This window comes from Staurois parvus, unplaced genomic scaffold, assembly GCF_062004578.1.
Source record: "Staurois parvus isolate SC_StPar_1 unplaced genomic scaffold, SC_StPar_1.0 ptg000392l, whole genome shotgun sequence".
NCBI classification, from domain to species: domain Eukaryota; kingdom Metazoa; phylum Chordata; class Amphibia; order Anura; family Ranidae; genus Staurois; species Staurois parvus.
This window is the reverse complement of record NW_028318188.1, coordinates 3924929-3949115: the sequence shown is the minus strand read 5'-3', so window position 1 is coordinate 3949115 and position 24187 is coordinate 3924929. Positions and strand designations below refer to the sequence as shown.

At 42.2% G+C, this 24187-nt stretch overlaps 2 protein-coding genes across 3 annotated transcripts in view; one reads left to right on the top strand and one right to left on the bottom strand.

The window, feature by feature from the left end:
• GFM2 (GTP dependent ribosome recycling factor mitochondrial 2) overlaps positions 1-7696 on the bottom strand; it is a 70697-nt gene extending 63001 nt beyond the window's left edge. For both annotated transcript variants that reach the window (XM_089686164.1, XM_089686166.1), the window contains exons 1-2: positions 7509-7696; positions 969-1078 (exon numbers count right to left, since the gene is read on the bottom strand). In XM_089686164.1, coding sequence (XP_089542290.1) covers positions 969-1031 — 63 coding nt within the window. In that variant the 5' untranslated portion in view covers positions 1032-1078; positions 7509-7696. The remainder of the gene's footprint in view (positions 1-968; positions 1079-7508) is intronic.
• Positions 7697-7913: 217 nt separating this feature from the next.
• NSA2 (NSA2 ribosome biogenesis factor) lies at positions 7914-19556 on the top strand. The gene is made up of 6 exons (XM_089686163.1): positions 7914-8128; positions 13170-13357; positions 15998-16148; positions 16228-16407; positions 19116-19308; positions 19424-19556. Exons 1-6 carry the CDS (start codon positions 8126-8128, stop codon positions 19489-19491), a joined length of 783 nt encoding a protein of 260 aa, XP_089542289.1. The 5' UTR covers positions 7914-8125; the 3' UTR covers positions 19492-19556.
• The last annotated feature ends 4631 nt before the right edge of the window (positions 19557-24187 follow it).

Sequence of the window (24187 nt, the reverse complement as noted above, 5' to 3'; positions counted from 1 at the left end):
TTCTATTCAAATTTCAGCAGACAGCTATATTCCATTTTATTCTATTTAAAATTCAAAATTAAAATTTCAGAAGATCCAATAATCTATTTTGTTTTATTTGGATTTCGAAATTCAAATTTCGAATGACAGCCATTTTCTATTTTATTCTATTCGAATTTCGGAAGATGGCTATATTCTATTCGAATGTCAGAAAACTGCTATATAGTATTTTATTCTACTCAAATTTCGAAAAGGAATGTACATTCTATTTTATTCAAATTTCGGAAGACAGCTATATTCTATTTTTTATATTTTTTTCTTTTATTTTCTAATCTATTCCTTTATTTTCTATTCTATTCTTATTCCATTCTATTCCGTTCCTATTTATTCTAATCTTAATTTCCCATTCTATTCTATTCTATAAACCAGCCTAAGTAAGAATTATCTTATTTATTTCACTTTTACACCTTACTGTATTTATTGCAATATGTTTCCATTTTATATCCAAATTAATTTTCAAATTCAGATAATGTGTTTCATTATAATTTATTTCAGATTCATTGAAACTCACTACTATAGTGATTCAGAAATTCGAACACAATCGAATCTCTGAGTAATGTGAATTTCTTCCGAATTTCACATGTCTAGTTGGGATTCAAACTGACTACCCCATTGCTGTCAGGCAGAAGTGCTAGCCACTAAGCCACTGTTTGAAAGTACTTGAAAATTTTATTTGCTTTTAATTTTTTAACAAACCCACATACAGTGTTAAAAATTTGTACTATTGAGAAAACATTTCCATCCTACTTCTAATTTTCTTGTCGCTGCAGTCAAAAAATAACAAATCTTAAACCAAAAACTTACGAATGAAAATTTTCTGTGTATGGCCAGCTTAACATTTTCGTAAAATGTACCAATGAGTAAGGCATAATTTTAGATACTGAATAGTAGGTCTTAATGCCATGCAGACTGCACAGATCAACACTCACCTCTGTGTACAAAAAATGGGAACCAGAGAACTTCCCAGGCAAAAACTTCAGCACTGCCCACATCCTTACTCTGCTATATTCTCCAGATTTTAGAAACAGTTCATAATATCCTACATCGTAAAAAAAATCATATTAATCACAAAAATGTTTGTTTAAAGCAAATACTTTACCCAAACAATTAAGACATGTAAATGTTCAGCAATGATGTTGTGGAATATAAACCCCTTTCCATGTTGACCAGCCTTTGATGATACACACAGCTACTTAAAGCTGAATTCCGGGATAACCCTAACTACTCTTATTACTGTCTCCTAACCCCTACTAATACCTATGCTTAACCTGTGTAAGAAAGATGTATATACCTACTTATTTTCAGCCCCCTCTGGTCGAGTGTTGTGATCTGGCTCCCCTGTGCCAGCTAGAGTCATTGCAGGAGAGAAGAGGGAGCACCAACAACTGGGCTAACAAATCCTGAGTGACATCTCCGCTGCAGGCTTTACTAACTTTTGTCCGAGCTCTCTCCTCTCCCCTGCAACTGACACAGGGGAGATCATATGACCAGGATGGCCCGAAAATAGGCAAATATACAGATCTTTCTTAGACAAGTTAGTAAGCATAGGTGTTAAGAGCAGGGAAGGGATAGATTTAAGAATAGGTAGGCTTATCCTGGAATTCCACTTTAAAGTTTTTTTTTTGTTTTTTTTTTTGAGGCATTGAATAGAGTGGAGATGGATTACAACCCCTGTGAAGTTTTCACTGCCATCTGTACCCCAGCTAGGTCGATTCACCCTCTTGATTTGATCTGGTAAACATTGCCACCTAGATAATAAATTATAGGAAATGTTAAATTTATAGTCCTACCCAGGACAAAAGGCAAGTATAAATCTTCCAATGGAGACATCTGTCCAAAAAGGGAATTCAACCCAATTTGTAGACATTTTCACATATTTATTGTTGCATCCAATGTGTTCCAAAGGGTTTTATCTCCCTTTAACACTAGCTTCTCTACTTTATCCAAAACTAAAAAATTGGTTTAAAGTGATTCTAAAAGGTAGAAGATCTTTTACTCTAATGCATTCTTTGCATTAAGGTAAAAAAACTTCAATGCTCAACTCCCCCCTCCAGTGCTCCTATATACTTACCAATCGTGATGCAGTTAAAATGAAATAAAAATATGTGGGGTCTTGCGAGCTACTATGGTGTCACAAAATATTATATTAACAAATGAAGTGCTATAAAATATTATTACAATTGAATTATAACAGAAGTTTGTCTACACATCACACATACCCATACTAATGTGTCATAATAAATCAAAATAAATGAAATAGTGTCGCGCTCCACTAACAGGTAAAAAAATTGCCAAAAACAATATAAATATTCCCAAAAATGTTTGTATCCAAATACAATATCACTTTTCTAAACTTAAGTGTCCATATTTAATTGGTGATTTCACACTCTTTCCAGTGATGTGGACAAAACAATGTGTTCAATTCACCACTATTGCGTAGTTGTAACAACCATGCGTGCACCTTCACCAGCTGTTCTCTGACCTGGTAAATATGACCAGACCGTTAAGTGAGGTCATAAATGGCTTGTGTCCTTTAATTTGGACTAATGCAGTCCATAGACGGTTCTTTATTGGACGATTTTTCGTCCGAAAGAATAATCGGACGATTTTCGCACTGTTAGTGGGACAATGGCATCGGCCGTTTTTCACGGTTCCTCCTCATTTTGTTTATCGGTCATGCTGGAAAATTCATGAAAAACGGACGATTTTCAAAATCATTGGTGGCAACATCGAAATACAGAACAAACGATAATTTGTTTTTCGGACGGAAAATCGGCTGATAAACTAACCGTCTATGGCCTGCATAAGAATGGATGGGATTAACAATCTTCGGTTAGGGATCCCCTCACTTCCTTAAGACTCTTCCTCCATTGGTATATATGCCATAGAGAATAATGAAAACATAGTGCCTTATCATCTTTTAAAACATTTATTAAACATAAAGTAGTGCACTCACATATGTGTATATAGATTTCCCCTCCATTACTGTTTAGAGGACAACCCAAAATTGAAATATTCTTTCACTCTTTCAGCAATAACGGTAAACAGGACACAGAGAAGGCAGGGACACAGACAGCAATAAAAACCTGACAAGCATTCTAATCCCTCTCCACTCTATACAAAACTACAAAAGAAAAGTTTTACCTTTAGGTATACTTGAGGTATGTGGGGAAAAACACCATGTATTCTTTGAAAAGGATGCAAGATGTTTCCTGAATAGAGTAGCTGCACAGAAAGTGTCCCCCTGTAATCACTGTGCTCCAGCGATGTGGGTGCATTAACCACTTGCCTACTGGGCACTTTTACCCCCTTCGTGCCCAGGCCAATTTTCAGCTTTCAGCACTGTTGCACTTTGAATGACAATTGCGTGGTCATGCAACATTGTACCCAGGGGTGGACTGACCATTTGGAAACTCGGGCACTGCCCGAGTGCCCGGAGTCAGTAGGGGGCCCCATGAGATGCCCCTGGTACCTTTTTCATAAGCTTTTTTGAGTTTGGGAAGGACACAGGGGCCCCATGATCCCCTATTGCCCGGGGGACCCATGAGTTGTCAGTCCGCCCCTGATTGTACCCATATGAAATTTGTATAATGTTTTTCACAAAAATAGAGCTTTCTTTTGGTGATATAATCACCACTGGGTGTTTTAATTTTTTGCACTATAAACAAAAAAAAAACAATTTGCAAAAAAAAAAAGTTTTTCTTTGTTTCTATTATAAAATTTAGCAAACAGGTAATTTTTCTCCTTCACGGATGTGCGTTGATGAGGCTGCACTGAAAGGCAGAACTGATGAGTGCCGATCAGGTGGCAAGGATAGGCAACACTGATGGGCACTGATGATGCTGCACGGATATGCAGCAATGATGGGCACTGATGGGAGACACTGACAGGTGACGCTGACTGGCGGCACTGATGTACACTGGTGGGTGGCACTGCTGAGCACTGATCATCAGTGCCAATCTTTTCTATGACAATTGCTGGTTACTGGCAGTACTTTCCTCACACTGTGACAGCGTGAGGAAAGTGCTGCCGATAACTGGAAACAATATTTACTCAGAGATCTGCTGGGTCATTGGACACAGCTGATCACGTGGTAAAAGGCCGCTGTGATTGGCCTTTTACCTCATCACGTGATCAGCTGTGTCCGTAGGACACAGCAATCATGGAGATCGCTGGAAGCCTGCTGCTGGGAGCATTCTGGGAGGACGTCATATGACTCCCTCCCAGAACTGGACAACTGCGCTGTAGCCATCATTTGGTTACAGCGCGTTTGACAAGAGATTACAATTTTCCAAAAAGTGAACTATGACTCTAAGATTTCCTTGTGCAGGAGACAGAGCACCGGAAGTTACAAGCTGGCAGGAATCAACAGGTATTTTTGCACTTAAAAATAAAACACAATACTTTGGAAAGATCCATTAAAACAGAAGTAAACTCCAGATGAAAAATTAATTAATAAACCAGCTCCCCTGAAGTGTTATGACATCATGTTCTACTATGCACTGCATACTAGCACATTATGGCAGACATATCTATCAAACAGAGTGTGTCACCGATCCCATTGTTCCTGAGCACTTACACATCTTTATGGGGCCATGATGAGGTCACTAGCATGAGCATGGGAGACACAGCACCATAGCACAGAGCACATGTTGTAAATGTAGCCTGAGCATGTGCAGCTCAGATCACATTACCACTGATAAGTTGGGGGGTGACATTTATGACAGAAGACACTACTAGAGTCTATTCTCTTATAAATAAAAAACCTGCCTGTCAGTGATTTTTTACTAATATATGTTAAATACCAGTTTAAAGGAGAGCTAAACTTATCTTTCTGTCAATGATCCCCATCCCTAGCCAGCATCTTCTTCAGAGTACCGGTCTTCAGGCCTCTTCATTTATTGGCATGGGATAACGTCACCCCTAAGCATGTGTAAGACTCAGCCATCCCAGCACGCAGGGACCGTGCCAACAATGTAAGCTGTGTTGCGCATGCGCAGAGGTCAGTCATCCCAGCACACAGGGACTGTGCCACTGATGTGGGCTGTGCTGCGCATGCGCAGAGGTCAGTCATTCCAGCGATGTAAGCTGTGCATGCACAAGAGACCACCATCTCAGCACACAGACTGTGACAGCAGTGTAAGCTGTGTTGATCATGCACAGGAGTCAGTCATCCCAGCACATAGGGACCGTTCCAGCGATGTAAGTTGTGCTGAGCATGCACAGAAATCAGTCATCCCAGCACACAAAGACCTACCAGCAATGTAAGCTGTGTTGCAAATGCACAGGAGTCAGTAATCCCAGCACACAAGGACCGTGCCAGTGATGTAAATTGTGCTCCAAATGTACAAGAGGTCATCATCCCAGCACACAGGGACTGTGCCGACAGTGTAAGCTGTGTTGCACATGTGCAGAGGTCAGTGATCCTAGCACACAGGGACCGTGCCAGTGATGTAAGCTGTGCATGCAAGGGAGGCCATCAACTCAGCACAAAGGGACTGTGCCAACAGTGTAACCTTTGGTGCGCATGCACAGGAGTCAGCCATCCGAGCACATAGGGACCATGCCAGCAATGTAAGCTGTGCTGCACATGCACAGGAATCAGTCATCCCAGCACACAAGCACTGTGCCAGTGATGTAAACTGTGCTCCAAATGCACAGGTCAACCCAGCACACAGGCACTGTGCCAGCAGTGTAAGCTGTGCTGTGCATGCGCAGAGGTCAGTCATCCCAGCACACAGGGACCGCGCCAGCGATGTAAGCTGTGCATTCGCAGAGGTCAGTCACCCCAGCACACAGGGATCGTGCCAGTGATGTAAGCTGTGCAGCAAATGCGCAGAGGTCAGTCACCCCAGCACACAGGGACCGTGCCAATGATGTAAGCTGTGCAGCAAATGTGCAGAGGTCAGTCATCCCAGCACACAGGGACCGTGCCAGCGATGTAAGCTATGCTGCGCATGCACAGAGGGACCATGTCAGCAATGTAAGCTGTGCTGCACATGCACAGGAATCAGTCATCCCAGCACACAAGCACTGTGCCAGTGATGTAAATTGTGCTCCAAATGCACAGGTCAACCCAGCACACAGGGACTGTGCCAGCAGTGTAAGCTGTGCTGTGCATTCGCAGAGGTCGGTCATCCCAGCATACAGGGACCGTGCCAGTGATGTAAGCTATGCTGCGCATGCGGAGCAATCAGTCATCCCAGCATACAGTGACTGTGCCAGTGATGTAAGCTGTGCTGCGCATGCGGAGAGGTCAGTCATACCATCATACAGGGACTGTGCCAGTGATGTAAGCTGTGCTGCGCGTGCGGAGAGGTCAGTCATACCATCATACAGGGACTGTGCCAGTGATGTAAGCTGTGCTGCGCGTGCGGAGAGGTCAGTCATACCATCATACAGGGACTGTGCCAGTGATGTAAGCTGTGCTGCGCGTGCGGAGAGGTCAGTCATACCATCATACAGGGACTGTGCCAGTGATGTAAGCTGTGCTGCGCATGCGGAGAGGTCAGTCATACCATCATACAGGGACTGTGCCAGTGATGTAAGATGTGCTGCGCCTGCACAGAGGTCAGTCATCCCAGTATACAGGGACCGTGCCAGTGATGTAAGATGTGCTGCGCCTGCACAGAGATCAGTCATCCTAGCATACAGTGACTGTGTCAGTGATATAAGCTGTGCTGCGCATGCGCAGAGGTCAGTCATTCCAGCATACAGGGACCATGCCAGTGATGTAAGATGTGCTGCGCATGCACAGAGGTCAGTCATCCCATCATACAGGGACTGTGCCAGTGATGTAAGATGTGCTGAGCCTGCGCAGAGGTCAGTCATCCCATCATACAGGGACTGTGCCAGTGATGTAAGATGTGCTGAACCTGCGCAGAGGTCAGTCATCCCATCATACAGGGACTGTGCCAGTGATGTAAGATGTACTGCGCATGCGCAGAGGTCAGTCATACCAGCATACAGGGACCGTGCCAGTGATGTAAGATGTGCTGCGCATGTGTAGAGGTCAATCATACCAGCATACAGGGACCGTGCCAGTGATGTAAGATGTGCTGCGCATGCGCAGAGGTCAGTCATCCCAGCATACAGTGACCGTACCAGTGATGTAAGATGTGCTGCGCATGCGCAGAGGTCAGTCATCCCAGCATACAGTGACCGTACCAGTGATGTAAGATGTGCTGCGCATGTGCAGAGGTCAGTCATCCCAGCATACAGGGACCTTGAGCAGCTCGGATTACATGCCAGAGAACACTGAACATGCAGGCAGGTGTATTTTTTTGCAAAAATAAAAAACCTGCCTGCTCAGTCTGTGACAGCAGTTGTTTAGTTCTGCTTTAAATGACAGAAGCTCCAAGTTCCAGGAGTAACATACACTTCAACTATTGTACAAAGTCATGCCAGTACTTGGCATCCAACCTAAACACCAGAAGTCTAAGGAGCACAGCTTCTATTACCACACTTACATTGCATCAATGCTCTTCATGTATCCATCCTCCTCCCACAGTGTAAGCACTCACAGAGAAGATATTCACAGGTCAGCAACATAAACGTGTACACAATCGTATGACTATGATATCAGCGGTGAATCAAATGCCCTAGTTGGCCTCTCCATGTCTCTGGATGTCAGGCTCTACATGTGACCTCCCCACACGTCACGTGTTTCCCTTTCACACACTTCCGCCCTTCTTCCCAGAATGCAGATCGCCGGGTGCAACTGGAAAATCATTCCTATCGGAAACGTGTACAAGATAGAAGGGTTCCTAAGTTGCCCGTGTGATCGCGGAAAAGCCAAATAATTTCGCTGGCCTCGGCTGAATGGTTTGAGGAAGGGGAGCTACCTCTTCCCTATATCAGAACAGAGGGTGGTTTTGCAGTACTAAGAAGGAGTTAGGAGCTGGGAAGAGCTCAGGAAGTGATGTCACCGCTGCTGAGTGGGTGGGCCTTTCTTTTTCTGATACCATCGTCGCTCGGTGGCGGCGGCCCGGAGGGTCTTTGAGCTCTGTGTACCATCTGCTGAGAGAGGAGGCCGAGTTAGGGGCCGGAGGCCGGGAATAAGAGCCGGGGGTACAAGACCGACATCATGGTGAGTGCCGGGCACATGGCAGTCGGTCCGGACATGTCTGTTCCTCCATAGGGCCCTGTGTGATGTATCCATCCAATACTGTCTATGGGAATACAGACACACTTTATTTTCTGATGTGTGCTGGGGAAGGCCTTTATTTCTAAAAGTTATTTCACCACTTCTTTCCCTCAGGTTTATAATTCCTGGTGATCCTGCCACCATGAGGGCCCTTCCTGTTATAGGTGACACCACTGGCTCCTAATTGTGCTCTTGTGTTGTCATCGTGTCACATTTCTAGTGGATATCACAAGAGCCTGTGCTGATATCTATTACCCCTATTCCAGCCAGTGGGACCGACCCTTTAAAAGTATGTAAAACCAGAGGCGTTCCATGGGCTTCCCAGTCATGTGATCACGGGGACAGAGAGCCTGCTTCACCGACCCCTGATTGTAAATGATGACTGGGACAGTGTGGTGTCTACCCTGGGGGGGTGCCAAGTGAGCATGCTCTGTACACACATACACACATGAGCATGCTCTGTACACACATACACACATGAGCATGCTCCATACACCCACACACACACATGTGCACAGGTGAGCATGCTCCATACACACACACACACACAAGTGAGCATGCTCCATACACCCACACACACAAGTGAGCATGCTCCATACACCCACACACGTGCACAGGTGAGCATGCTCCATACACACACACACACACACACACACAAGTGAGCATGCTCCATACACCCACACACAAGTGAGCATGCTCCATACACCCACACACAAGTGAGCATGCTCCATACACCCACACACACAAGTGAGCATGCTCCATACACCCACACACACACACGTGCACAGGTGAGCATGCTCCATACACACCCACACACAAGTGAGCATGCTCCATACACCCACACACACAAGTGAGCATGCTCCATACACCCACACACACACACACACACGTGCACAGGTGAGCATGCTCCATACACCCACACACACACAAGTGAGCATGCTCCATACACCCACGCACAAGTGAGCATGCTCCATACACCCACACACACACACAAGTGAGCATGCTCCATACACCCACGCACAAGTGAGCATGCTCCATACACCCACACACACAAGTGAGCATGCTCCATACACCCACACACACACACACGTGCACAGGTGAGCATGCTCCATACACCCACACACACACAAGTGAGCATGCTCCATACACCCACGCACAAGTGAGCATGCTCCATACACCCACACACACAAGTGAGCATGCTCCATACACCCACACACACACACGTGCACAGGTGAGCATGCTCCATACACCCACACACACACAAGTGAGCATGCTCCATACACCCACGCACAAGGAACACCATTGTATGCATGTATGCGGCTGTACGCCATTTCTGAAGAGAAAAGGAAGTTCCCCGACACCTGCATTCTGGCAGAGGTGTTGTCTGAGAGTATCGTGTCAGATCGTTAGTTGTGCACCGAAACCAAAAATTCAGGATGCACTTGGCCAAAAACCGAAATGGACAGTTTTTTAAAAAAAAAAAAAAATTTAGATCTTTTTTCTGATATATACACTGCTCAAAATTAAAGGAACACTTTATAATCGGAGTATAACAGAGTACAAAGCTCAAGCAAAATGCATCCTTTTAAACTCAATGTATGTTTTCGCACTGGTCTGTTACACTTTCTTTGCGGTTTTAATAATCCTGCTTTGAGGCCTGATTCACACCAATAGGGATTTTTGGAGAAACACAACAATATATTTAACATGGTTTCCTATGGGACACGTTTACATCTGCTTTTTATGCTACTGCGTTTTTGGAAATGGTCAGGGACTTTTTCAAACACAAAACCTTGCATTTTGGTTCAATAGATTTCAGTGGAGACGCTGCAGAAACCGCATGTAGTGAGTTTTTGATGTGATTTTACGCCTTTGCTGCGCTTTTTATGCATTTTTAATAGTGGTGCACCGAAATGAAAATGCTGGTACCGATACCGAAAATTCAGAATGCATGTGGCCAAAAACCGAACCAAAATGTCTGCGTTTGTGTGGGTGGGGAGTCTTATTTTTTTTTTTAATTTTTATTCTACTTTCATGTATATATTTTTTTTTTTTCTAACTTACGATTTTATTGCTATCACATAGGCATATGAGTGACAGGCCACCTTTGTAGGGAGGAGGGGGTGGGAGGGGGCAGTGTGTGCAAGGAGGGGGCAGGAGAGGAGCTGTGTATACAGTGAGAGAGCATTATGTACGGAGAGGCTCCCTCGCTGGCTGTCACTATGGGGTTTATTTACTAAAGCTGGAGAGTCCAAAATCAGACTCCCTTCTGCATAGAAACCAATCAGCTTCTAACCTCAGCTTGTTCAATGAAGCTTTGGCAATGAAACCTGGAAGCTGATTGGTTTCTATGCAGAAGGGAGTCTGATTTTGGACTCTCCAGCTTTAATAAATAAACCCCTATATGTCAGTGCCAGTTTTTAAATGCAATTGACTTTTTTTGTTTTTTTTCTTCACTATAGCTCAGAGGAAAACTTTGTTTATCTTAGCTCAGGGAAAGAAACTAAAAAGAAACTTTGTTTCTTTTAGCTTAGGGAAAGTGGTCATTCTCTGAGCTATAGTGAAGAAAAAAAAGCCAATTATTACATTTAAAAACCGGCAGTGACATAGTGACAGCCAGTCACTGTAAACGCTGCTCCTCTCCTTCCTTTCTCTGCCCAAAAAAATTCAAAAACGTGTGTGCAAAACCAGGCCTGAAATGCACTGAAAAGAAAGCAAAAATGCACGTGTTGTGTTTTTTGATGCGTTTTTCATTTTTAATCTGCCCAGCAACAAGTTGGCCAAAAAAAAAAAAATTCAAAATGTATCAAAAAAGTGTCAAAAATGCACTGAAAAACACTCCAAAACGGCAAATATACAAACTGCATTGGTGTGAACCACCTGAAATGCATTGAAAACCCATCAAAAACGTACACGTGTTGTGGTTTTTGAGTCACATGACCTACAAAATCGCACCCTAACGTGGTAAAATCATGGCATTATTGCAAGTAAAATAGTGACAAAATTGTGGGTTATCTGCATATTTTTTTTTCCCGATCAGCAAAATGACGATAACACTATTTTCCGCTGATACATTTTGGCCGCTGGTATATCGGTGCATCCCTAGTCATGGTGCAAGGGAGTCAAATGGAGTAGCCAGAGCCTTGTGCGCGGTTCTGCGGGATGGGAGCAAGGCAAGCCGAGAGCTTGCTGTTTGCACTGGAGTGGACTGAAGCGACCACCTGTTGTGGAGAGACTGTCACTGTGACTCAGGGGGGGATGTGTCATGTTGGTGAGGTGTATTCATCATCTGTGCTGCTGCACACTGCTGTCAGTGTCACTGTGAGAGGCAATTTCATTCTAATTTCTTGCCCTCCTGAGTCCTGTCCCTGAGCTACTTACTATACTAAAAATAAAATAAGAAATATGCTTTTTGCCTTAATATCTACCTGAAATCACATTGCTAATTGCATATTGTACTTGTTTGTAGCTTATATGCTGACATTTGCACTTAAAACTGTAATTTTTAAATTTTTGGAAATGCCTAAAAACGTGGTTGTGCCAGTAAATTTGGGGTGCTGTGTCAGTGAATTTCAATCTGGTAGGTTGGCAATACTTCTCATGACATAAGAGACCAAAAGGGTTTCTTCTGTCATAAATACTCTACCTGTCAACAGTTTTTTTTTCCAGTTTCAATTTCACCTTGTCTCATAAAGCTATGTACGAAAAGGGAAGCAGAGGGTAGAAGCCTTGTCACCAGTATTGCTGGTGGTCTCTCTGTAGCTGATCTTTTCCCATTACTGATCTACTAGGACATTTGCCATTCAGCAGAGACATCACTTAATATACCGAGAGTAGCAGTCAGAGGCAGCAAAATCTTAGATCTCATACTGCAGATTTACAGCTAGGAGGCTGTAAGCACCTCACCTACTAGGAAGTGTTCTTCTGTTTTCGAGAAGAATTTCATACAAAAGCTACGCTTTTCAGGGTACTGCTTTTGGAACAATATACATTTCATGTTTCCTATAACATAGCAGATGTCTAGTTTCTTAGTTCAGTTCCACTTAGGGGCGGACTGACCATTTGGAAACTTGGGCACTGCCCAAGGGCCCGGGGTCAGTAGGGGGCCCCATGAGATGCCCCTGGTACCTTTTTCATAGGCTTTTTTGAGTTTGGGCAAGGACACAGGGGCCCCATGATCCCCTATTGCCGGGGGCCCCATGAGTTGTCAGTCCGCTCCTGGAACTTCCACTTCAATATTTTAAAAAGGAAAAACACCTAAAATTTGTAGTTATACTAAATTCTGAGTTGGGGGTTCTTAACCTGGGGTTCATGGACCCTTATATGGTCCATGGATGAGTTTCAGAGTGTACAACTTAGTGACCACCAGCTGGACACAGAAATCACCACAGCAAAGAATGTCAGCAGCACACCAGAATTCCCATTAAAGGGTCCAACGTTTTATTCAATGGTCACATCACAGCAAAGAACAGCCAAGTTTCAGGGCCATGCAGAACATATTCATCAGGTAGCACACCAGGAGATTGCTGGTCTTTTTCTCTGCCACTGCTTATAGTGCCAACCGCTAAATGTCTCTTGACTCATTGCTGGCCCATGTTTACCATTTAAATTTGTTTCATCGTTCTCTGGACAACCGCCATCTTCTGCCATTCCATAAGAGAAAATGCTAATTCTCATGTTCTAGCACTAGTAGTAGATGATTTGAGCAGAATTCAAATTTTGTTTAATTTGCACAAGATGATTGTATTTCATTTTTGTAATGAGTGGCTGTTACTTTGGCATGAGATTTTTGTTAAGATTGTTTACTTTATTCAAACTTTGTGTATGTCATATATGTAAATAAATCAAAAAAGTACATAATTTTCATTTAAAGTTGTGTTTATGTGAATATTTCTGGGGACTCAAGTCTCAAAGGTTAAGAACCTCTGCTCTGGATTATAGTTGCTCATGTGACAAACACGTTGAATGTTTTTTTTTTTAATAGCCTCAGAACGACTACATCGAATTGCACCGTAAGCGGTACGGTTATCGCTTGGACTACCATGAAAAGAAGAGGAAGAAGGAGAGCCGTGAGGCTCATGAGAGGTCGCAGAAAGCAAAGAAACTCATTGGACTGAAGGCCAAACTGTACCACAAGCAGCGCCATGCCGAGAAAATACAGATGAAGAAAACGTAAGAGCTTGATTTTAACAGTGTTATTTGGCTTGGGTCTAAAGGCAGAACACTTTTTGCCTTAAAGTAGAGCTATAAGCAAAACTTTTTTTTTTTTTCTCCATTTTGGATAGAGTACAGGAGGGTTATAACCCCTTTCAGTTTATTTTTTTTGCTGTGTCCTATGGAGAATTTTACCTTCACTTCCACTCCCTTAGCCAAAACAGGAAGTGAGTAAAAATCCCTGCAAATTAGGGGAATCCCTTGGGGGTCCTCGGGTCACTAGAACTGGTGTCCCCATTGGAAAATGTCCCCCCTATTTATTTTTTTGGGACAACACAAAATTTTTTTTTTTTTTTTTATTTTAATTTCACTTTCTATGATAATAGTAAGCAGGTCAAATAGAGAAGGTGAATCTCTCTAAGGGGGGTGCAGACAGTAATAAAAACCTAATACGTGTTCTAATCCATCTCTACTCTGTCCAAAACTAAAAAATAAATTTTCCTTTAGTTACACTTTAATGCATTCTCTGCATTAAAGTGACACTAAAGCTTTTTTTTTTTTCTTCTTCTTAAAATAACAAACATGTCTATACTTGCTCTGTGCAGTGGTTTTGCACAGAGCAGCCCTGATCCTCTTCTTTTTGGGTCCCTGCCGGCGCTGCTGGCTCCTCCCCCTTGAGCAGTGCCCCCAGGGAAAGCTGCTTGCACTGCTCCCAATGTGTCCATAAGACACATAGGGCTGTGGCTGAGCCCCACCCTCCTTTTTCTCCTTATTGGCACACTGGCAGCAGCAGGAGTCAGTGGACTCCCAATGCTGTCTCAGCCAATGAGGAGGAAGAGTCCCTAGACCGCAGAGGCTGTCGTGAATGTTGCTGGATCAGAGGGGGCTCAGGTAAGGATTAGGGGCAGGGCCTGTGAAGATGCACTACACACACAAGTTTTTTTTTTATCTTCATACATAGAATACATGAAGGTAAAAAACCTTGAGCCTTTAGAACCACTTTAAGGTAAGAAGTGTCCCAGCATTTGTATTGCCCCCTGCTTACATTAGTCCAATCTCAATCCGATTCTATGCCTGTCTTAGTGGCACTGCTCTCTCTCCCATTTCTCACAGAACACAGAGGCAGGAGCTGTTCCTGTGAGAAAGGGGGGGGGGATAGGGCCGAGCCACGATGTGTGCCTTTAATGCACACAGCCTGGCGCGGGAGCCCGCATGTCTTTCCCCATAGCAAGTTATTTGCTATGGGGCAGACAAATAAGAGGAGGAGTGGACAGTGATGGCTGGGGACCCTGGAAGAGGAGGTTTGGGGCTGCTTTGTTCACTAACATTGCATAGAGCAGGTAAGTATAACATGTTGTAAATGCCAATTGTTTTCTGTTATTTGGAGAGCAGGAAACTGTAGGTACAAGTGGGATTGTACTCAAAGGGTTTACAGCATAGCCTGGGCCTGTCTAATTGCTTGTGTGTAATGATGCCAGGCATGTTGTTCCTATGATAATAAGAGAATGTTCGCTCATTCTGACTGCTGACTGTTGCATTGAGAAAGGTTCACATTTGTAGGCCCTACTTGTCCTTAACACACAGTTCGTGTCTGAACCTTCTCAGAGGAAAGAGCTCATTGGTTACATGGTCTATTCCTTGCTAGATGCTATTATTGTCACCTGGAAGGACTTCTGTGCTAGGGATATCTGTTGAGTTCTCTTCCTGACAATGATTGAAATTTAAAGTAGTGCTGTCTTTGTAGCAGGCACTGTAGTGACTCCCTTCTGTTTGGAAGGATGCAAGCAGTGTTTAAAGCAGAACTCCAGGCAAACAGCTAAATAGACAGATATAGTACATATATACCAGCTGTTTTACTTGCCAAAAGGTTCATACTTCTGTCCGTTCAGCCCTGAAATTCACACATCTGCCCTGAAATGCCATGCCATACAGCTCTGCCTGGTAGGGCAGAAGATATGATTTTTTTCCTACAGCAGTTCAGTTACACTTTTAGCTCTTGTCTGTTCCCCAGCCTGTGAATGGAGAAGCAGAAAATGGAAAAGTTTATTCTTTTTGTCCCTCTTCCTTCTATCAGCTTGTTATGTGTTAATACATGAACATTGCGGCACAACTGATTGCTTGGCTCCTTTTGTTGCTTTTTCTTGTCCCAGTGTGAGTAAAGAGACTGCAAAAGGTTGATGCCATGTCAATTTCAGTAGTTGCACTGCTTTCATTTAAAAATATACTTTTAGGAATATATTTTGAATGAAGAGATTAATATGTGTCTTATATGTACCTGGAGATCAGCCTTAACTTTCACTAATGTGAAAATTCTGTGTTTGCCTTGTCACTTACACCCTGGTTCACACCGGTGCGACTTGTTTTGCGTTTTGACAGTTTCAAATTGCATGACAAGTCACACCCTATTGTCTGCAGTGAAAACTTTAGAATTTAATTCCTGCGCTATTTTTGCGATTTCAGGTGCGACTTGCATAGATATCTGTGTATGAAGTTGCACAGATGTCTGCCAAGTCGCACCTGAAGTCACACTGACATGCGGCTTTGAAATTGTGCGACTTCTAGTGAAGTTGCATGATTTCAAAGTCGGATCCAGTGTGAACCAGGACTTAAAAGGATGGACAGAACAGTACACTTTATATTCTTTTTATTTGTGTTCAGTATCAAAATGCATGAGAAGAGGAACGCCAAACAGAAGAATGATGAGAAAACACCAGAAGGAGCTGTCCCAGCTTATCTACTGGACAGAGAAGGGCAGAGCCGAGCCAAAGTTCTCTCCAATATGATCAAGCAAAAGCGAAAAGAAAAAGCAGTAAGTATTTGCTGTTAAGATGATGCATACATTTATATAAACAGTTCGGTGTTTTCACAATGTGTGCTTTCCATCGTAGGGCAAGTGGGAAGTTCCTTTACCCAAAGTGCGTGCTCAGGGAGAAACAGAAGTGCTTAAAGTTATCCGCACAGGAAAGAGAAAGAAGAAGGCCTGGAAGAGAATGGTCACCAAAGTCTGCTTTGTTGGGGATGGATTCACCCGAAAACCACCTAAATATGAAAGATTTATTAGACCAATGGTGAGTGTGTTACAGTTCTAGTGCAGAAAGTACCTATTAATGTGTATGGAGGCCCTTTCTTTCTAATGGGTTTAAAACAAAGCCAGTTATGTCAAAGCTACACTCCTGGATTTTTTTTTTATATTTTTATTTTGTAAGCAAGTTAAACCGGTAATGTCATAATGTGCTAGTATGCATCGCATACTAGTACATTATCATTATGAAGGACTTGCCTTAAAACGAAGCCCTCCAGCAGTGCTCTGTTACCGCTGCAGAGGCTTCCATCTTCACCCGATCTTCCTTGGTTCGCGAGCTCCAGCTGTCTGACAGGCTGAGCCGCGATGACGTCCCTGGCTATGGCTCAGTGCTCTGCAGGAACGGCACAGGTATGCAGTTCCTTCAGAGCGCATACACCGGCTCTCAAAAAGAGCAAATATCTCTTATGAAAGTGATTTAGCTCCTAAATGTGCACCAGTTAAAAGTATACAAAAAGACTTTACTTCTATTTTATATTACCTATCTCTAATTAGAACTATTCTAGGTCCGGATGACTTCTGATTACCTCAAAAATCATATGTGCGCTGATGCCAGATTCTACACACAGCTCTATATTTACATTACTTTGGTGGTGAAGAGCTGTGGCTGTGACAGTGAAGGAATCCCATAGTTCACCCTCCTTTCCCCATCCATTCACAAAAGCCTTGTATACTACAGAGCCCCGTCCCCCTTCATTCACAGAACGGAATACAAGACTTTTTGTGACTGCATTAGGGGGCAGAAAAGGGAGGCTGAGTGAAAGAAGCCCTTCACAGTCACAGCTCTTTATCTCCGCAGTGCGCAAGTAAAGCATCATGTGATTTGGCATCAGAGCAGCTATGATTGCAGTTACCAGCAACCATCCAGACCTAGTATAGTTTTTATGTGGAGAAAATGTATTTAACTTTTGGTGATTGGAAAAACCTTTTTGTTGTGTGGTGTTTTTTGTTTTTTTGCTGAGTCCAGCTTTCCTTTTAATTCATGGAGGGAAAAATTACATCCCATAGAAGTATTCAGAGAAGTTCTGTTTTCTCAATTATAGTTGTGAGCAGCATGAATTTTAAGACCATCAAGGAATATTTTTTTCATTCCACATTCCAGTTTGATATAGTTATCGATCATGGGCGTTGGATTCCATAGATTATGATTTAAGCTATTAGAAAAATGAATGCAAAGGTTTCTAGTATTTCCCCACAGGAAGCACTTTGCAAGAGGGCATGAAAATAATTAAAACTAAAAAGCAACAAAAACTACACGTTAAAGTGACTTTTTCTAGTTTTGGATAGATCGGAGAGGGATTAGAACATCTGTGAGGTTTTTATTTTATTGCCCTCTGTTTGTCTTGTTTACTGTTATTTATTTATATAATATTTATTACAGGTATTTATATAGCGCCAACAATTTACGCAGCACTGTTACATATATATTGTACGCTCCCATCAGTCCCTGTGCTCAAGGAGCTTACAATCTAAGGTCCCTAACATTCGTAAATACACATACTAAGGCCAATTTATATTTTAGATCCAATTAAAGCGGTAGTAAACCACACCAAAAAAAAAAAAAGATTGGACTCCCGGGTGGTTTAAGTTCTAATGCGCTAGTATGCATCACCATACTAGCACAGTATGACAGACTGAAAAATAAGCTCTCCAGCAGTGCTGTCATTAGTCCCAGCACTTCCGGGTTTGTGGGCACAGTCCATTCAGAGCCCAGTGCGCATGTGTCTGTGATGTCACCAACTGCTGAAATAACTATCTCCTAAATGGTGCACATTCAGGAGATATTTACTGTACCTATAGGTAAGCTTTATTATAGGTTTACCTATAGGTAAAAACCGGCATCGTGATTTTACTACCACTTTAACCTACCAGGATGTCTGTTATCACCTAAAGTTGTAAGCAAAAAAAATACAGAATTTCGGGTAGTCTCAAGAACAGTAATAGATAGGGATATCTTCCAGTGGGAACACTCGTTTTTGTGATAACCAGAAATTCCAGCACTTCAGAGGGATTTCCTCTCCCTTCCTATTTGGCAGGAAGTGAAAGGAAATCTCCCCAATCGGACACAGATGGCAAAAATAAAATTTACAGGTTTTAACCCTCCCTTACTCTATCAGTAATGAACTAAAAAAGTTTTGCGTTTAGTTTTAGTTTGTCACTAGAGAAAAGAATTTACCTTGCAAGATAGTCTATTGAAGAACACATTTAATACATCTTCGCTCGCTTGAACAGTTACGGATGCCACTGATTTCAGACACTTCCAGGTGTGTTTTGGATATCCTGTCTGCTCCCTGTGCTCTCTGGTTCCTGCTGGTGGCTACGCCACTACTGTGTCTTCTAGTGACATAGCATCCTGTGGGGGGATTCACAGAGCACAGTGGGAGATGAGGTATCCATTACAACTGTAGAAGTGTGTACAGCAGCACCCATAACTCTTCAAGAGATCAGAGATGTGATGCACTACTCACCGGAAAGGTTAGTATTCAACATGTTCTTTTACAGGGTGCCTTTCATTTAAGAATCCAACATGCAAATATTAATATTTAGATGTGAAATCGCAGTTCACCTTTACATATATAGGGAGATAGAAGGTGGTTGGGTAGTCTGAATTTTACCCAACCATCAGTTGTTTGTACAGTCAGGCTACTTATAATGTTATGAGTATACCTTCCTAAAATTTGTGTTGTTTTACAGGGCTTGCGTTTTAAAAAGGCACACGTGACACATCCAGAATTAAAAGCCACATTTTGTCTCCCTATCCTTGGGGTAAAAAAGAATCCTTCCTCTCCACTTTATACAAGCTTAGGTGTCATCACAAAAGGCACAGTGATTGAAGTGAATGTCAGTGAGCTGGGTCTTGTCACGCAAGGCGGCAAAGTTATCTGGGGTAAGATTCAATTTTTATTTTTTTAACCCTAAAGTTTCTATGTGTGAAATGTTATATTGCACCACCAATAAGAGAGATCCTGTATAATACATTTTCTTCCACTCTTTTCTCACAGGAAAATATGCACAGGTCACGAACAATCCAGAAAACGATGGATGTATCAACGCTGTTTTGCTTGTATAATGTTAAATTTTGATAACAAGAGACTTGAATTTGCAACAAATAAAAAATTGCCCATGTTGGGAGAACATCTTTGGTAATAATTTTATGTTGAATACAAAAACATTTGGTTTGAACATTAAAATTAACCTCTGCTTGACTTTGTTTTCTAGGCAGGGGCGGACTGACAACTCATGTGGCCCCTGTGTCCTCACCCACACTCAAACCACACCCAAAAAAAGCCTATGAAAGGTACTAGGGGTGTCTCCTCGGGCCCCTACTGACCCTGGGCCCTTGGGCAGTGCACGAATGGTCAGTCCACCCGTTTCTAGGATTTAATTTTGCAAATCTCGATAAGAGGTGTACCACATATGTTAGGATTGGTCTGACTTTTGTCATTCCTGATAATTGTTAAATAACTGAAATCATTTGCACTTAAAATTGATTAAAGTGCAAAATGAATATTTGTAAAAAAAGTAATCTGGCATGTGCCAGTTACATCTTATACAGTTGTTGTAGTCTTAAATTTTGCTTCCTGCTCAGACTCAAGATTAGTGTAATTCCAGTTGTAAGACACACTATACTGCATATGAGTTTAAAACTAGGTTTAACATCCACCAGTACAATCCTTACTGTATATTTAACGTATAATAACCACTATTATTATTGGGATATAAGCTGCAGCATAGCAGTACTAACTGGGGATTGGCTTTATATTACTGGTAATTTTTAATAATTTACAGAAGAGGACCTGGATGGTACAATTACCTATATGTACAAATCCATTGCCGTGGAGGCACATTTACAACTATATTCACAGTTGTTTTATATGCATAAGCTACCTGAAAGTAAATGCATCAAGTGTGCATTAGGGTGAGTCTCAAAAGTGAAAAAAAAAAAAACATTCGCTGTAACTGCTTATAATGTGTTAGCTGCAGTTTGGTTTCAATTTGTTAGTGTATCTAAATCTGATAGTACACATAGCGCTCCCATCCTCGGTGCTCCTTCATCCAGTGTTGGGGCACTCTAATAAAGGAGGTATGGGTACTGGCCATATCACCAGGTTAAAACAGAGGGGGAAAAAGCCTTAAAAAAGAAAACTAATGCAACTGCCACATCTAAGGATTGGTAATATTACATTTTTAGTTTTGGGTTTAACACCACTTTAAAGCTGAAGTTTGGCCAAAAGCTATTTTTGTACACTTTCAGAGGAACAAAAAGTAACCTCTAATCTCTGGCTGCTGCAATGATTTGTTATTCGGCCTGTAGTCTCCTGTTGGTGTCCAGCATTGCCACTGCTTCAGTACACTGATCACAGAGGGTCACTTGCTCTGCACCGCCTGCATTCAGAAAAAAAGGCTTAGGCCTAGCTCACACAGGCAATGAAAGCAGGCATTTTGAAGGGTGTTTTTTAGTGCTCCTCAAATGCCTATGCAAATGATACTATGGGGGAAGGACACTGTGCTGTTCACTTTATCAAAACATGAAGTGTTAGCGATGCATCACTTCAAAATTAAAGCCTCATGTCGAATCTGGAGGATTTTGAAGCATTTCAATACCTCCCATTAAAGTCTATGGTGACGCTCTGCAAACGCACTGGCAGATGTTTGCAGTGCGGTTTCGGTGCGTTAATAACATTGCAGTTTATTGTAGGTATTTATGGTGTGGTTTTAATGGTTGTAAAACGCATCAAAACTGCGCATAGGGTGTTTGGGGTGCTTTTTTTTAATGTTTGTAATACGCCAGTACTAAAGCTCATTAATGCCTGACTAACGCTATAAGAGTTAGAAAGTTAGTCAAGTGTGAACAAGCTCTTACAATCTTTTACCAGAATGCAAGACGTTCTGGGATTGGAGGTGAAGATGAATGTCCCACCCCCCATTCCAATCACAGAACACTCTGCATTCTGTGAAAAGAACACAAGGCTTTTTATAAATGGTGAAGGCACCAAGCAAGCTATCAACTGTCATTGCTGTACTGCACAGGGGAAAGGACAACTATTAGTGACAACAGGAGATTGCAGTAAGAGACAGTAGTTCTATGAAGTACAAAGTAATTCCTAACGATATGGTGTTGCACAGAGCGGTCCCTTACCTCCTCCTCTTCTGATTGCCAATCTCTGCTCCTTCCTAAGAGTGCCTCCTCAGCAAAGAGGCTGCTGGGGGGGGGGGGGGGGGTAAGCTCCCGAGATTGGCTGTGAATGTTTTAACTGACTTTAAAGTTGGGATCTTTCCCCAGCCTGGACCGGCTGAGTGACGTCAGCTCACTGCGAACCCACTGTCAGCTGAGAACGGGTCACGGGAGTGATCCACAGGAGAAGTACAGCCAAAAGAGCTTTGACTGTGCTTTTCCTTTAACCATTTGCCACCCGCCCTATGGCCGAATGGTGGCCGTCAAATGTCATCAGCGTTCCGGGTGGACGCCATATGGCGTCCTCCCGCACATGCGCAGATTGCGCTCCTGCGCAGATTGCGCTCCTGCAGAGCCGCGCAATCTGTCACTGGCCGTGTACCTCGGACACGGCCGATGACAGATCTGAGTATCGGCCCCCGTTGCCGGTACCATGTGACCTGCTGTGACCAATCACAGCAGGTCACATGACAGTTGTATACAATAGATGGCTTCATTCATGCCATCCATTGTATACTAGTGTCTAGCTGTGAATGGTCACAGCTAATCACATGCACATGTCATGTGATTAGCTGTGGCCAAATCACAGCTAAGCACAAAAAAAAAAAAAAAAAACCCTGAATGAATCGATGTCATTCAGGTAAATGCTTGCTTATAGCAAAGTAATTTTTTGCTATAAGCAAATTGTGTAAAAAAAAAAAAAAAAAAAATCACTTCCCCAAAGTAGTACAATGTTTCTATGGTACATTGTACTACTTTGGTCATAGTGAAATATGAAAAAAAATCTTAAAAAAAAGAAAAAAAAATGAATAAAAAAAAAAAATATATATATATTTTCATACTGTCACCAGTCAGTGTCCCTGTTCACCGCCATGCCAGTTATATGATGACGCTGTACTGCACTGGTGACAATATGTAAAAAAAAAAAATAGTGAAACTAATTTTTTTAATTTTTTTCTTTTTCTGAAAAATTATGACAAAAAAAATACAACTTCAAAAAACTCGCCATTCCTCTTATGAAGTAAGTCGGACTGTCTACTTTGCAAAAAGGGCTCATTTGAGGGATATCTGTACTGTTCTGACATTCTTGGACCTCAAGAAATTAGATTGGCTGTCAGTACTTCAGGATTGATCAATATTCAGATCTATACCATAGTTTGTGAACTCTATAACTTTCCTACAAACTAAAAAATACATCCTAATTTGGGTTATTTTCACCAAAGACATGTAGCAGAATACATCTTGGCCTAAATTTATGAAGAACAATTATTTATTTGCAAACGTTTATAACAGAAACAAAGAAAAACGTGTTTTTTTTTTTTTTTCAAAATGGTCTTTTTTTGTTAATTTAGCAAAAAATAAAAACCCCAGCGGTGATTAAATACCACCAAAAGAAAGCTCTAGTTGTGTGAAGAAAATTATAAAATTTTAGTTTGGGTAAAATGTTGTATGACCGCGCAATTGTCATTCAAAGTGTGAGAGCGCTGAAAACTGGCCTGGGCAGGAAGGTGTAAAATTGCCCGGTATTGAATTGGTTAAACATCAGTGTTAACCACTCAGTTTGGATGTGCAACAGGGGCCAGAAAAGACAATATTGATCACCCTTCTTGGACATGCACTTTTAAAGGACAGCTGTAATGAGAGAAATATGGGGGCAGCTATTTCTGACCTGAAAATGCTAGATTTCTGGCTTCAGTACTGAGTCACTAACCAGAAAAGGTATCTAGCATGCAATGTCAGAGCTCCTGACCTGCCATTTTAAAGAAAATGGATGTGAACTGTTGTAAAGATGATCATCTGTTTGCCCATAGAAATGCAAAGCCCATGTGAAAGGGGCCTAGTTGTACTTTTAGTACTGTTATTTAAATGACCCCCTCCACTTTCCCCATCTTGCACTTATTGTCCCTACTGTCAGGTTTGCTGTGTGGACTTTGGGGGTTTCAGAGTTTATACAGGGTTTGTAACCTGCTCCCCTTCCTTCAGGTCCTTACAAATGCTACAACAATTACTAATAAGTTCTCTTAAAGTTTTATTAGGATTTATTTTCAAGGAAAATACATCATGAGAAGTGGAGCCATAACAATTAACTATGTTAGGCAGGAGATAGGACAACAAAAGTTGGAGAGAGCTAGGGGTCAGTAATTAAATCACCAGACTGACCTGTTCATTTATGTTATTTATATGTGTTTTTTTTATTTTTCTGACTAGAAAGTAAACCATAAAAGTGCATGGCACCTAAAACTTTTTTTTCCCCTGGTTTGGATAGAGTGGAGAAGGAAAAGAACTCGTCTGGTATTTACTGCTATCTGGGGCACCAATAGAGAGATTTACCCTCAGGTTCTTGCCCAGTGACAACATTTTTACAGGAGAGGAAGCAAGGGGAAATCTGCAAAAAGGTAGCAGGCATTAATAAAATGCTGAAGAGGGTTATAGCCTTCCCCTGCTCTTTTAAATAGACTTTTACTGTCTGTTGCTGATAAAGTTTTACCCTTACCTCCTGTCTAGTGCAACTGTTGTCACCAGGACAGGAACTGAGGGGAAATCAAGTGAGTGGAGCACCAGATAGCAGTAAAACCTGACATTGCTTCCA